Consider the following 15720-nt stretch of genomic DNA (forward strand, 5'->3'; position numbering starts at 1 on the left):
ACAGATCACCTCACTCCCCAGAGATACCTGAACAATGAAGTAGTATGTATGTGCTAATTAAATAAACTTCTTTTAAGTTATACAGACATGGAGCTTCGCTTATGGAAAGAACTAGATAGACCACTGTGTATTTGTTCAATGACCGCATGAACTATTGTGTAATTCGTGTGTATCAAAAATGATGTCTCTACTCTTGCAATAACTTAAAATTTTGTTGTGGCTCCACTTGAAGCTGTAATTGCAGAGTATTTTCTTTTCTTTTATATTCTCCCTACTTGGGCCTAAAATTTTCTCATAGACGTGAAACATATTATTGGAGATTAAATGCACGATGCTGCAGAAAAGACATGATCAAGTTTTAATCATGTAGGTTTGAAACCATTTGTAAAGGGGACCTTCACAGATGACGTTTTTGCAAATTAGAACAGAACTGAAATAATTACTAGTAACATTGGTGAGTATTGAAATGTAATGATAATGCTCAATTGTATCCCTCAGAATCCAGTTAAGAATTAGGTATCATGTGAAATGTTGTTGCTTGTAAACATGTTTATAAGGTGAGGAGAGCCCAGGGAAAAGTGAAGTATCCTAGAGTGCATAAGAGCAGGGAGCTGGTACTACTTGCATTTTTGGACGGGCATTATGGGGGATGTGCTTGAGAGGTTATGGATACTGCACGCTGTGGCTGTCCCCTAATTTTTGCCTACCCACCCCACTCCTGTTCTCCTCTTGCTTGTTTGCATACAGAAGCTTCTATATGTTTCCATTTCATGCCCAGGGGGAGATGTAAAGTTTTAACTGTAAAACATAAGCTAACCAGAAATGGAACAGCCTGACCATACCTTGAACTCCAAGCCAGGAACCAGCAGCCCCAGCTGCTTATCAGGATGGGAACTCTGCACAAAAGTTATTTGATACATTTGCTCTGAAGCAGGGCTCCCTCCCCCAGGGGTATATAAAAACCCATCACTCAGGCAGCACAGGGTCCATCATATCTGACCTGAAGCAAAACAGGTGGAGCCACCATCCACCAACCCTGGCCTGAGCAGTTGGCCTTCCCAGGGGACCAGCCATGATGGGACCTCTTCCCCTGTGCTTTTGGCAGATGCTATTTTTAATTGAAGTGTGGATTAATTTGTGCATGTAATCATTGAAGATCATATTTAGATGAGGTGATATTGAATTAGGATGGACCTTAATCCATATGGGTGAAGTCTATTTTATAAGGAAAGGAAATTTGCACAGATAAAGCAGAAGTAGAAGCCAGAAGGAGAAACCAGGTGACAAGGCAGAGATGCAAGCCAAGGAACCACAAGGGTTACAGCAAGCCAGCAGCACACTGGAGAGAGAAAGCATGGCCTATTGAGACCTCAATTTTGTGCTTTTTGCCTTCAATACTTTGAGACAAATAAAATTCCTGTTGTTTAAGCCAACCTAATATGTTGTATTTGTCATAGCAGCCCTGGCAAACTAAGTGGAGGAAAGAGCATAGGAAGTCTGGCAAAAAAATAAATAAATGTGGGAATGAGGTTGAGAGGATAGATTTCTTGTCATAGCTGGATTTTCATGTCATGATTTAGAGCCTCCTCAATGTATGTTTGTGGACCAGCGGTGTCAGCATCATTTGAGAATTTGTTAGAATGCAGATCTCAGGCCCCACCCAAAACTTACTGAATTATAATCTGCATTTTAGCAAGATCCCTAGGTGATTTGCATTCACATTAAAGTTTGAGAAACACTGCTTTAGAAAGTACATCCATGTAATTTTTGTTTAGGATAGGAATACTTTTTTCACATGTATATATACTTTTTAGAGACATGTTTGGTGTTAAAAATAGGAATTATTACATTTTCTGGCAGGGTTTGCTTGAAGCTATAGAAAGCATAGTCATATACATAAAGGTTTTCTGCACTTTATGTATCCTTGCAATAAACTGGGAATATTGATCATTGGCTTTGTGGAGGAGGGAGAGAAGGAAGAAGGAAGAGATGGGGGGGAACACCAAATAAAATTTGGGTTTGAACAGAAGCAATTATGGAGAAATTCATTAGTAAGCTTTTCCAAAATCTATCAGAATTTAGTTGATGCATCAAAACTTAGTCTATGGTATGTTTTATCCCCAGCTGAATTCAAGTCACAGACCCTCAAGTTGGAAAGGAAGCTAAAACTCATTTAGTCAGCCACCCACCTGATGCTTTAAACTCTTGACTGCACCCACTGCTCCCTCAGGTAGCTGAAGCCTAAGTGAGGGCTTCCCATGAAAGAAAAAGTGCTACAACCTAAGGCAGCTCAGGAATTTCTGAAAAACTCTATTAGAAAAGCCACCTTCATATTGAATTCAAATCTATTTCTCATTGTCTCTTTCATTCACTTATCTATTAGGTACAAGGATTATAGCAGTAACAAACCAAGCTTGTCCATTCTCTCCAGGAATTTACACTCTGGCAGGGATTAACACTATTTGACAAACAATTAGAAGTGGGATTTGTGTGTAAAAGAGAAGTATTAGTGCTGCTGAAGCTGGTACAGGAAACTCACAGTTTAGGGGCTGGAAAGACCTCCCAGAGGAAGTGATATTTCCTGAGGATAAGAAGGAGTTAGCCAGGCCAACTTAATCCTTCACCCTTGGGGCAATGGAGGATAGTTCTAAAGCCTTTTCCAAATGATAACACTTCAGATAGTTAAAGACAAGTTTTATGTCTCTCTTCAGTCTTGTTTTATCCAGACTAACATTTTCATCTTCTATTGCTATGGTTCATTTGCCACGGTGTTAAATATATTCACCATTCTAGCATTATACGCTAAAGTGTATCTCTAGAAACAAAAATATTCTAGATGAAATCTGAATAGCCTTGAATGCATCATCATCTTTCTTTTAAGATGTTGTAATTATATTGCTATAGCCTAATATGTTAACTCTTGGTAAGAACATCATATTATTGATGCTTCTTGTCTTTATTACCAATTAGAATTTGTAATAAAATTTCTGATGTATGTCCTTGCTAAACCATATGTCTTTTTACTTATATTTTCCAGTAAATGCTTGGACCTTCTATTAAGTATCCTAATTAAATTTTATCACCTTGCTTTATCACCTTCAGCCTGTCAGAACCTTGTTTGGAGTCCGATACTGACTTCTGACAAGTGTGGTACCTTTGCAGCTTTATGTTAAGTCTAACCATTATTTTCCCTTTGATTTTATTTAAATTGTGTTGCACAGGACAGGGAAATTAAGCACTGTAGCCCTCCACTGTTGACTTCCACTCAGATGGAAACGGGCACATTGAATGATGGGTGAGAACAGTTAAGCAATCACAAGCTTTCTAATTATGCTATCACCTAAGTCATATCCATTCCCTAGTTGGTGCATAATTTTGGAAGTGAAGGGTAATACTTATTAGATGAACAATCCCTTAAAAAGTAGATAATGGGCTAGTAACTAGATATAGTCAGCTGCTCATATCAACGTTCTGTTTCCCTTGTGATGCACTTTAGTCTCGAAGATCTCAGAAAGGCACTCCCAGAAAACTGAAATGGAAAATCTCTGCTAGGAATACACAGCGTGTGAGGGGGCCCTTGTAAATATTGAAAAGTGAGACTATGAGACAAGTTTATTTGCAGCTTTAGGCTGAGGAACAGTTTATCTATATAACATGTTTTTCAGCTTTTGACGTTATGAATTTAATGTATTTATTCTATATGTTGTATTTTAAACTAAATATAAACATTTAAAATATTATGTATTTTTTTATTGTGGGAAATTTCAAAGTGATGTAGAATTGAAGATATTATTATAATGAGCATCCATGAACCCATCATCTAACTCGATAATTATCAATTCCTGGGCAAACGGGTTTCCTCAATACTCTCACCTACACCCCCACAGCTGAATTATGAAGACAATTCTGACATTAAATAATTATTTGTAAAATATATATTTAATTATAAATTTACAATTTATAATAATTATAAAATACTTAGGGGAGTATTTTAGCATATATTTCTAAAAATAAGAACACTGCTTGAAACATAAACACAGTAGAAATAGCACACATAAATACTTATCAATACTTGCTTAATATCATAAAATATTACGATATTGCTCACAGTATCAGTTGCTCACATTTCTAATTCTCTCCTGTCATGGGATTTTACAGTTTGTTTGAATCAGGACACATTCTAATTGGCTAAAACATCTAAGTCTTTTTCAGTCAATAGGGCTTCTACCCCCATGCCCCGTATCTCTTTCTCTCTTGCTTCCTCTCTCTTATTTTTTCTTGCAGTTGATTTGTGGAAAAATCCGGGTTGATGGTCCTGCAGTTTCCTACATTTTAGAAATTGTTCACGGCGTCACTAAGTTAGCTTAACGTGTTCTTCTGTTGTTTATAGTTCTATGCTGGTTGCATCTAGACTAGCAGCTTGATCCGAATCAGGTGCATTTTCTTTGTCCCACCCAGTGCTGTCTAGGCATTGTGTACTCTTCCACTAGGAGGCACATGTCTTCTGACTGTCTCACTTTTAATGATATTAGCAGTTAATAATCAGTGCTCAGATCACTTAGTGTTCAAAAACTATATTCTAATTCTATCATTCCTTCTTTGTTCATTAGCTTTAACGCTTGCACAAAGAAACACTTCCTTCCATCTGTGATTTGGTTACCCAAACTTATGAATTTTAGATAGCATCTTGGTTTGTAATTTTACTATTTGATGGAAGTAATAGTAGTGCTTTATACTAAGAAAATGCTGTATCTGAGAGGGGTTAGAGACACACTCAAACATTAAAACATGACATACATATTCTAACTAGTTGATTTTTATGGCATACGCATGCATATACGTACACAATGTTAAAATCATTGCTTCATGCCAGTTCTTAAGGATAGTTTAGAAACTCATTGGGTTGACTTCTACAAAAAAAGAAAACTCACAACCTTGGATTTCATTACTTTTTCCCTGCCATACCTTGACCAAGATCTCAAAGCACTCATCATCAGCCTAATTATTTGTACCTTAGTAAAGAAGAGCAAGTCATATTTGATGTTTTAGAAATTTAAAGTAATGCGGTCAAATAAACATAAATTTTATTAATGAAAAAAATGAATACAGACTTTTAAAAATAATTAATAAATTGGCCATGTGTAAGGAAAGTACTTAAGGGGATAAAGTACTTATCTTTTTGGTTAAAAAGATAAACTATCCTTGGGAAGTTATTGGAAAGATACCAGTAGCTAACTAGACCCTTACACAGGACAATGCAGAACTTTTAATGAATATGCTTTAGATTGTTATGTCTATTTTGATTCCATATTTTAAAGAGTATTAGAGAATGATGACAATGATGAAACAGAAACATAACCTAAAAAGAAAAGATGAAAATATTTGGAGTTATTTTTTCTTGAGGAAAGAAATAGTTTGTTCCTCAATATAGTTCTAAAGGTTTGTCGTAAGGAGATCTCCAATTCTCTGCCTTCAGTGCTCCATGCACAGAATCATATGGTTCCCGGCTGGAGCCAGGAAGCCTGGGGACCCTCAGAGTTATGGCAAGAGCTCCTCATAACTCTGAATGTGTATGTCATATTTTAATGTGTGAATGTATCTCTAATCCCTCTCAAATCCCCAATAATTGTCAGAAGATGGAATAATGCCTCACACCTACATATGCCACAGTATTTCAAATGGGTCTAGATATAATTGTAGGTAATAAAATGTAAAGTTACTCAAAAGTGTTGTTAAACTCATAGTTGTTTTTCGGTCATAATGTGTTTGATGGCTACTTATGTTCCTAAGTATGAGAACCTCCTCAAGCTACTAAAAAATTCATAATATGGTAGAAGAATTTTCCAGTTACTTTGATTTCATGAACTGCTTTAAACTTTCTTATTTTGAGGGACACCATCAAAGCTTTGCTTTGGCAGTTTGTTGCTGAACATTATTGCTTTTCTCCTTGGCTAAGTGATTCCTTGGATATCATTGTACATTTTATAAACAGTATGAAACTGGCATTTAGGAAGATGTTGCATTTCTCCTATTTTTAAGAGGCAAAAGCTGTTAACTGCTCTTTTAGTTTCTGGGTTTTGGCAAAGTTTTAGTAAGCTATGGTAGCATTTTCCATTATGTTTCCTGGTTTTAAGTGGCTCCTGAAAAATTAATCAGATTATTTTAAGCCTTTGGAGTCTTCTCAATAAAGTATTCTATACATAGTTAACAGTAAATTAACCTTTCACAATTTTTCTCACAGAACTTGTTCCAGAAATTAAGACTTTAATTCTGTTATGCATTAATTCTAGATTATTTTGTTAATTTAGTGAGCTTGTTGATTCATCAAACAAAAGTCTCCAAATACATAGTCATAATTTTGAATATTGGCTGTACACTTGCAGGCTTTACTGTTCATAGCTGTAAACTGAATTTTTAAATCAGAATGCCTTGATTATGTTTAAATAATAATATAATTTTGGAGTTAATAAATTTGGGGTTATCTGCACAGCTCTTTTTATAGGTGGATGGAAATATTTAAGATGTGTTTCTAAAAATCAATTATTTTTTCAAGTTTCAGAAGTTCTCTCTGTTCAGTTTACTTCTGCAAGGACAATTTCAAAACTTTCATTAACATACACTAATATAAGCATCAGTTATTAAAGTCATATATTCAAATATCCATAACAATATACCACTCCATTGCTGAAGGTCAACCTAAACTAATGAATTATTAATACTTTCACTAGGGATAGATAAGAATTTTTGTAAATGAGACCTCTTAGTCCCTAGTTTCCTGCAGATTCAGTTTGAGAAATATCAGTAGATGTGAAGCTCCCAACATCAGTTTTCGTTATCATTTTGGGAAAAGTGGGTTTTTGAAGGAGCATGTCAAGGTTTTGAGGGTAGCTGGACATTCTTTATTGATTAACCAATACATAAAAGAAATAGAAACCAGTGTGATGTGCTTTCTCTCTCTTTCCATCCCCTTGGCCTTCTTACTTACCAGTTTACTGAAGCATCTGCAGTATCTGGTTTTCAGACTCTACTGCATGGAAAATTTGTTGTACTAACATCACAAACACAAATGCAAGCTGTACATTTTGCTGTAAGCTTCTATCTGAAGGAACACAGTTGAAGTGCTAGAAGTTGTTAAAGCAATTTCTGACCCCCAAAATGGAAATCCCTGCTTCATTTTTTTTCCCCTGATAATCTGCCTTGTGATAATATCTTCCATCAGGCCTGGGTTTTAGATCTTTGGGCAAGTCAATTCTCTCATTCCTGTTTGCAATAGCCAGGAATTCTTTAGTATCATCTAGTCCTATAAGTCAACATTGAATACTGTGTATCAGCTACTTGGAAACAACATTCTAAACATAGCTAGTAGTCTTTAAGAAATTCACTATCCAAAGAGGAAAATAGGTATAATATAAACTAAAGTATGATGTGTAAGTGTTATAAGAATGGTGTGATTACAGAGCAGGGAGGGACAGCATCACTTCACCCTTGAGCCGGGTGTATGCTTAGGTATCTCACAATCTAGTACTTTCACCACTCTTAAAATGTTTGTCCTGGGGATCGCAGTTGATATTCATTTTGTAATTTAGCTGTGTTGTATTAACTGTGCTTTAGTTAGTATTTTCAGAGAAAGACATTATTTCACCTTCATTTTATCCTGAACAGCACATTAAGGAGTAGCAATAGCAACATTTTCTTGAGGGCTTGTTAAGTACAGGATGCTGAGCTACGTGTTGAGGTGATGCGGTGTTTTAAGCACAGTTCCTCCATTGAAAAGGTGTGGTTTTCTTGGAGAAATAACATTTAAAATGAAAGAGGACAAATGCAGCACAGCAGCAACTTAGATTTCTGCAGGTGTACACCTTCACATTTAATCTTTGTGATAAACCTGTAATGCAAGTTAATGTAATCACTTTATAGATTAGAAAATTCAATGCCTTGCCCAGAATTATATAATTAAGTGGCAGAACCAGCACTTGAACCCAGATGATTTTAATCTCAAACACGCCCTGCCTTGACATACTGAGGCCAGAGTAATTAACGTGATAATGAGCGGACATGGCCTCATGAGCCCTAGATCAGATAACAGAGCACAGGAGGACACAGTTTGCAGAAAAAAAGCTGAGTCTGTGATGGACAAGGCTGAAGGCAGAGAAATGAACAGAAAACCAAAACTCAGAGTTGAGGAAAGCCCATGCAGCTGAATCCAGAGGGTAATTTGGGCTGAGAGCAGCAAGGGATTTTGTGAATAAAGATGAGAAGAGCCCCGAGGATGTGTGAGGCCCATCAGCAGAGGCTAAGGCCCTCTTGAAGACCGAGTTCATCCCATGCTGGTTTTAAAAGCACAAGGATTTAGCATTCTGAATCCAAAATCGAACACAGAACAGTGTAAGTCCCAGATATTTATGTTTTGCATGGATTACACAATCGTATGTTAAGATTGTTGTAAGACTTGCCCTATTTCATGTATCATAACTAACATTACTGTTTCACTCTCTTATATTTGTATATGTATTGGTTGTTTTATAGAGGAGATCATATTATATGAACATGTATTCATATCCACAGTTTGCTTTGTTAAACATCTTTTGTTGCTTTTGTTTTCTTTCATTATTCTTCTGCTGCTTTCTTTTTCTAGGTAATAGAAATCTAACCTCATTTTGGAATGAATTTGGACATCAGAATAACAAGGGTGTAGAGAAATCTTCAGATTCTATTCAGTATCAAAGAAGACAAGCCATGGGCATCCCCTTAATCATTCAGTGTGGTGAGTGTTAAATTCTATTTAATTAGCAAACATTAGCGAGTTCCTAAATATGCAAGACCTTGTGTTAAGAAACAGAACAAAGCATGGAGGCAGCTTTCAAAGAGGTTGTAGTCTAGCAGAGGGGTTGAGATACATATGAACATGATAATAATGGGGGAGGAAATAAGATAAATGATGTAAAGAAGGCCACAAATTTTTTTTGTGGGTTCAAAGAAAGGGAGAGTCGAGGCAAAGTTTCATATCTGAGGTAGCCTTTGCAATTATCTTTAAAATAGAATTTTAATAGGCACAGATATAGCATAGAGAATATTCTAGATGGAAAGCTAAAGCATCGAGGTAGAAATGTGTGTTAATATCAGGGAGACAGTTTAGCTAAAACTTTGTGTTGGAATAATAGAGAGTCATTTTTTTTTTTAATACCTAGCACTGTGTCTAATACATGTTAGGTACTTAGTAATCAACTACTGAATTAATGAATAATACATAAATAATAAAACACAAAAATATTAGGCTGGGTAAACATCTTAGAGGGCCTTGAATGCCAGATGAGTAATTTTTACTTTCATAAGCATGGGAAGACATTAGAAATTTTTCAATAGAATAACATCATTGAGTCATTGACATTTATTATGTGACTGATATTTTCTAGCCACTATGCAAAGGGTTAGAGGATTAAAAAATAATCCCTACTGTCCTCAAGAAATTTAAACCCAGTGGAGAAGACAGATATGTAAACAAAAAAAGCACACTATCATGTATAAAATGCCACAGAATATTCCCAGTTGCTCGGACCTTGGGCCTGGGCATGGTCCAGGGAAGGTTTGATGTGGTCAGGTGCAACTTTCCGTAAAAGCAGCCTGGCAGATTAGGAACCTTGGAAAAGAGCTTAGAGCAAAGGGCTAGGTCAGACCTCCAAGGAATCTACTTCTGTAAGCCGAGATTCAGGTGAGAATTATAAATGTCTGAATTAAGATGTGGCAGGGATTTAAGAGAAACATATGTAACAGGTGCAATTGAGGAAATTGATGACAGTATGTGATAATCAATTTGATGATGATAGCAATAATAGCTAAAATTATTGTAGGTTTTTAATGTGTCCCATGTACTCTTCATATTGTCTCTGTTACCTGAGAACTGTATGAAGTTGCCAAATTCCTTAACCTTTCTAAACCTCAGTTTCCTCATTTATAAAATGAGGTTAGTACTTACTTGTTGCTACATCACACAGCTTTGTGAGAATAAAATAGTAAGTATAAAATGCTTAGGATAATGTCTAGAAATACTGGCTTTTACCATTATTATTATTATTATTGTCATTTAATTCTCACAATAACCCTTTGAGGTAAATCCTCCTATTAATCTCCTTTTAGAGATGATGGTACTGAAACGGAGAAGTTAAGTAATTTGTCCAAGATCAAAGAGATAGTAAGGGGTGAAGCTGAGGTTCAAAACCAAAGCTGGAATTCCAAGTTCAGTGTCTTAGCCACTGTGCTAAACTGCCTCCACTAGGATGGAGGGTGTCTGGAGGGAACTCAGGATTAAAGTTAAGTGCGACCTGGAGAGAGTGGCATGCTTCAGTCCTAAAGGGAACTAGAACCGAGAGAAACTAGGAGAGAGATGTGGACAAAGAAGTCAGAAAGTACAGGCTAGAAGAGTAGTATAAGCAGAAAAAAGTGCTGAAGGAGATGTGTAAATGATTCAGAGATTGATTTTTCTTTTTTAGTTTTGTGGTTGGAAATGGAAAGTGATGTCAGCAGAGACTCGAAAGATTGGAGAAAATGGGAGAGTAAATTCACTGGGGGTCTTTAATGTAGTTTAAAAGGCAAAGTGAGATCTGTTAGTTCTGGTTGTTTTGGCTGAAAGCAGCAGAAACCAACTGGAAGGAACTTATGTGGTACTAATAATGATGATAATTTATGGGCATCTTTTTAGGGTAACTCATAGAATCCTAAACAGCTCAAGCATCAAACATAGTGGTTTATGATTCCCATGTCTTCGGATCAAGAAACACCTCATTCTCATTGGTATATGCAAATATACATCATTTCTGATTATGGTCTCTTAAGTGTGTGAATTTGTTTTGCTTATTAGATCTTTGCCTTAAATGGAGAGTCTTGCCTCCTTCCACTAATTATCAGGAAAAAGAATTTCTTGACATCTGGATTTGTGCAAATAATCCTAACCCCTCGGAAAACAGGTAGATTTTGATAAATAGAAAAATTTAGAATTTTATAAAATCTTTTATTCATTATTAATTCCTTACATCCAAATTTGTGAAACTGGAAAATATTAGCTATAGAAGGATTTTAGCTTAGTAACTGCCATCTCTTTGAACTCTCAAGCCCTTTGTCACCTGTAGAAAGATATTTCATTAGTGTGGTTTTCCAGTAAAGAGCTGAATAGCTTTTGTAGACATTGGGGTGGGGTGTAAGAGCTCTGGATTTCCATGGCAGGCGACCACAACCCAGTATTTAAGAGGTGGGCCTTCTGGTTCACTTAAAAAAATTTTAATATAGTAAAATCACGTAATTTAATATAGTTATTGTCACAGTTAAAGACTTTTACTTATTTCCAAACATCCATACACGTACTGTTTTTGCATTTTAATAAATATATATGCACAGTGTTTTAAAATAAACTTAATGAAGTTTTACCATGATTATTTCTACTTGGATTTACTTCTAAACTTCAGAAATCCAATCCATGTAATTTTCTTTGAATTTTGTCAACTATATATATATAATATAATAAAAGTGAGTACATGTATATATATACACACACACATATATATGCATATGTAATATAGCCATATTCATATATAATATAGCTATGTTGATAAGCGTGATATGAGTTAAATTTTTATCTGTTTTGTTACTCTGGAAACTTTACTGGGATCAATATTTCACTAATCTTTTTCACTGTTATCTGAGCAGCTGAGAGGAATTGTTTTATTTGTTTCTGTTATTGCAAAGGTCAAAGCAACATCACTATATAGGGTTAAGTATATGATAGAAAGTGTTTAATTTGAAGGGTTTGAGATGTTTTTACATATTGTTTATTGTTTCTGTTAAATTTTACATAGTCTTGCTGTGAATGTTTTTTCTTACTAATTTCAAGAACTATGTCAGTCATTTGTTAATTGTATGTTAAAATACTGATACATTTAAAATGATACAAAGTTTTAATTTGTCCTAATTTCACAATTTAAAATGAACTAGATTTTGCCAGCATTAAATAACGAGTAGTGTGGCATCCATTTACCATGTATTTTTGAAATTCTTTCATGAAGCTCTCTCATTTGTCAGGCATACTTCTACATTTGGGCTATTCTGGGAAGGAGACACAGACATGATTCTTTGCCTTGATTGATCCAGCAGTCAATACTATTCTCTTGATTTTAGATCCAAAGTACTTGTTCTTATGTACTAGGACTGGTCTGCCTTGATCATTATTTTTTAATTTTTAATATTTTTGACAATGGCTTTTAGTTTATTCAGAGTTGTGCATTCATTACCGCAATCAATTTTAAAACATTTTTATTACTGCAAAAAGAAAAAACCCATATCCCTAAGCAGTCACGTCTCAATCCCTCTATCTTTCTCTGGCCATACATAACCACTAATCTATTTCTTTCAGAGCAAACCCTTTTTTTTTGCAGTTGATGGAAGACTATTCATAAATTACCATCCACTACAGTCCACAGTTTGCTTTAGGTGTCTTTTTACCCATATGCCACCATATTATTAACACCTTGTAATGGTGTTGTACGTCCATTCTAATTCATGGAAGAACATTCGTATATTTGAACTATTGACCCCACTCATTGTTCACAAGAGGGTTCATTATGCTATATAGTCCCATGTTTCATTTTCTAGCTTTCCTTCTAGTGATATGCAGGGCACAAAACTTTTCCCTTCAACTATAATCACACCCACATATCATCGCTGTTAATTACACTCACTATAATGTGTTACCATCACTTCTATCCCTTTTCAAACATTCACAATCAACTTCATTACAAATTCTGTACAAATTAAACATCAGCTCTCCATTCTCTGCCCTCATCCTATCTTCCAGTGGTCTGTACTCCAGATGTTAACTCCCTGAGTTGCTCATTGTGCTGGTTTGAAAGGATGTTTGTCCCCTAGAAAAGCCATGTTTTAATCTAAATCCCATTTCATAAAGGCAAAATAATACCTATACAATACTGTATGTTGAAACTGTAATCAGATCATCTCCCCGGAGATGTGATTTAACCATGATGGTTGTTAAACTGGATTAGGTGATGACATGTCTCCACCCATTTGGGTGGGTCTTGATAAGTTTCTGGAGTCCTATAAAAGAGGAAACATTTTGGAGAATCAAAGAGATTCAGAGAGAGCAAAGCAGAATGACATAGCCACGAGAAGCAGAGTCCACCAGCCAGTGACCTTTGGAAATGAAGAAGAAAAATGCCTCCTGGGGAGCTTCATGAAACCACAAGCCAGGAGGCAAAGCTAGCAGATGACGCCATGTTCACCATGTGCCCTTCCAGCTGAGAGAGAAGCCCTGACTGTGTTTGCCATGTGCCTTCTCACTTGAGAGAGAAACCCTGAACTTCATCGGCCTTCTTGAACATGTATCATTCCCTGGATGGATGCCTTAGATTGGGCATTTCTATAGCCTTGTTTTAATTGTGACATTTTCTCGGCTTTAGAACTGTAAACTAGCAACTTATTAAATTCCCCTTTTTAAAAGCCATTCTGTTTCTGGTATATTGCATTCTGGCAGCTAGCAAACTAGAACAGATTTTGGTACTGGAGAGTGGGGTGCTGCTGCTGCATTTTGCAAATACCAAACATGTTGGAAAAACTTTTTAAATGGTTAAGGGGACTATTCTGAAAGAGTTATGAGAAGCTTGATTGAGAAGGCCTAGAATGCTTTGAAGAGACTGTTGGTAGAAATGTGGACTCTAAAGACACTTCAGATAAAGTCTTAGACAGAAATGATGTATGTGTTATTTTAGACTGGAAGGAAGACTAGCCTTGTTTTAAAATGACAGATAATCTGGCAAAATTGATGCGTGGCTTTGGCTGGAAGGCTGAATTTAAAAGCCGTGAACTTGGATATTTAGCAGAAGAGATCTCCAAGTTAAATGTTGAAAGTGCAGCCTGGTTTCTCCTCACAGCTTACAGTGAAATATGACAGGAAAGAGATAAGCTGAGAACTGAACTCTTGGGTACAAAGAAACTAAAAATTGATATTCTGGAAAATTCTGGGCTTCCAGGAAGGGAGACCCCAGAGAATAGTGCCCCACATGAGGTCTTGGCCAAATATGAAACCAGTCAGCCATTTCAGAGAAAGCCAGATTGGACATGGAGTTATCCAGGAAGGATTTATGGAAACTCCTTACGTCTGATGGGCATGATCCAAGGCTACTGCATAGAATGCCAACGAGATGTGTTGTGGGACCTGTATAAAGAGAACCACTGCCAGTTGAGACTGAGAGGGACAGAGAAGGGACAAACTGGAGGAAAAATAACTTCAGAGGCAAAACCATGGAGGCAGAGGTCTGAAGTCAAGAAGTCTTGGGCCGGGAGAGCAGACCCACCCAAGCCTGTGGAGAGGTTGAGTTTGTCTTGAAGGCAAAGGATGGGCCTTCTACCTTGTTGCAGTGGAAGAGTCATGCCACCTCAGACCTTGGAGAGGGTGACACACATTCCTTGGGGTTTGGGGAGAGCCTGGCTGCCACCACATGGAGGGGTTGAGAATGTGCCCTGGAGATGGCAGAGAGTCCAGGTGAGGCCCCGATGCTTGGAGAGGGTGGAGCCGAGAAAAAGACGGTCTCCCCAGTATCCCTCAAGGTTGCATTTGGAGAGAGCTAGACCTCTGCATAGGCTCTTGGAAAGGATGGGACTGTTGCTTTCAGAAGCCCCGAAGATAAATGATTCTCAGACTTTGGAATCTAATGGACTTTGCCCTGTGGGTTTTCGAAACTGTATGGTCCAGTGACTCCTGTGTTTTTTCCTCCCTATGGAAACGTGTATATGTATCCTAAGACTGTTCCTCCTTTGTATGTTGGCAGCAGATAACTTTTTACAAGTTTTCAAAGGTCCAAAGCCAGAGGATAATTTTGCTTTAGAACAGACCATGCCTGTAACTAAATTTGATAGGAGTTTGTACATTTCTAACTTTGTATTTCATGTATATTGCTACTGAAATAGTTTAATGATTTGTGATATTGTTATGAAATAAATGTATTTTGTATATGGGGAAAACATGTCTTTTTTAGGGTTCAGAAGGTGGAATGTGCTGGTTTGAAATGATGCATGTCTCCTAGAAAAGCCATGTTTTAATCTAAATCCCATTTCATAAAGGCAAAATAATGCCTATACAATACTGTATGTTTGAAACTGTAATCAGATCATCTCCCTGGAGATATGATTTAATCATGATGGTTGTTAAGCTGGATTAGGTGACGACATGTCTCCACCCATTTGGGTGGGTCTTGATAAGTTTCTGGAGTCCTATAAAAGAGGAAACATTTTGGAGAATGAAAGAGATTCAGAGAGAGCAAAGCAGAATGACATAGCCACGAGAAGCAGAGTCCACCAGCCCTTGACCTTTGGAAATGAAGAAGAAAAATGCCTCCTGGGGAGCTTCATGAAACCACAAGCCAGGAGGCAAAGCTAGCAGATGACGCCATGTTCACCATGTGCCCTTCCAGCTGAGAGAGAAGCCCTGACTGTGTTTGCCATGTGCCTTCTCACTTGAGAGAGAAACCCTGAACTTCACTGGCCTTCTTGAACCAAGGTGTCATTCCTTGGATGGATACCTTAGATTGGGCATTTCTATAGCCTTGTTTTAATTGTGACATTTTCTCGGCTTTAGAACTGTAAACTAGCAACTTATTAAATTCCCCTTTTTAAAAGCCATTCTCTTTCTGGTATATTGCATTCTTGCAGCTAGCTAACTAG

The 15720-nt window shown here is 36.8% G+C and overlaps 1 protein-coding gene across 1 annotated transcript in view; it reads left to right on the top strand.

Moving 5' to 3' along the window:
* Positions 1–15720, top strand: part of MORC1 (MORC family CW-type zinc finger 1) — a 200774-nt gene that overhangs the window by 100541 nt on the left and 84513 nt on the right. Inside the window, exons 15-16 of the mRNA XM_077118444.1 lie at positions 8636–8764; positions 10856–10961. Of these exons, the coding sequence (XP_076974559.1) occupies positions 8636–8764; positions 10856–10961 (235 nt within the window). The remainder of the gene's footprint in view (positions 1–8635; positions 8765–10855; positions 10962–15720) is intronic.

Source organism: Tamandua tetradactyla, chromosome 10 (genome assembly GCF_023851605.1).
Source record: "Tamandua tetradactyla isolate mTamTet1 chromosome 10, mTamTet1.pri, whole genome shotgun sequence".
In the NCBI taxonomy this organism is placed as follows: domain Eukaryota; kingdom Metazoa; phylum Chordata; class Mammalia; order Pilosa; family Myrmecophagidae; genus Tamandua; species Tamandua tetradactyla.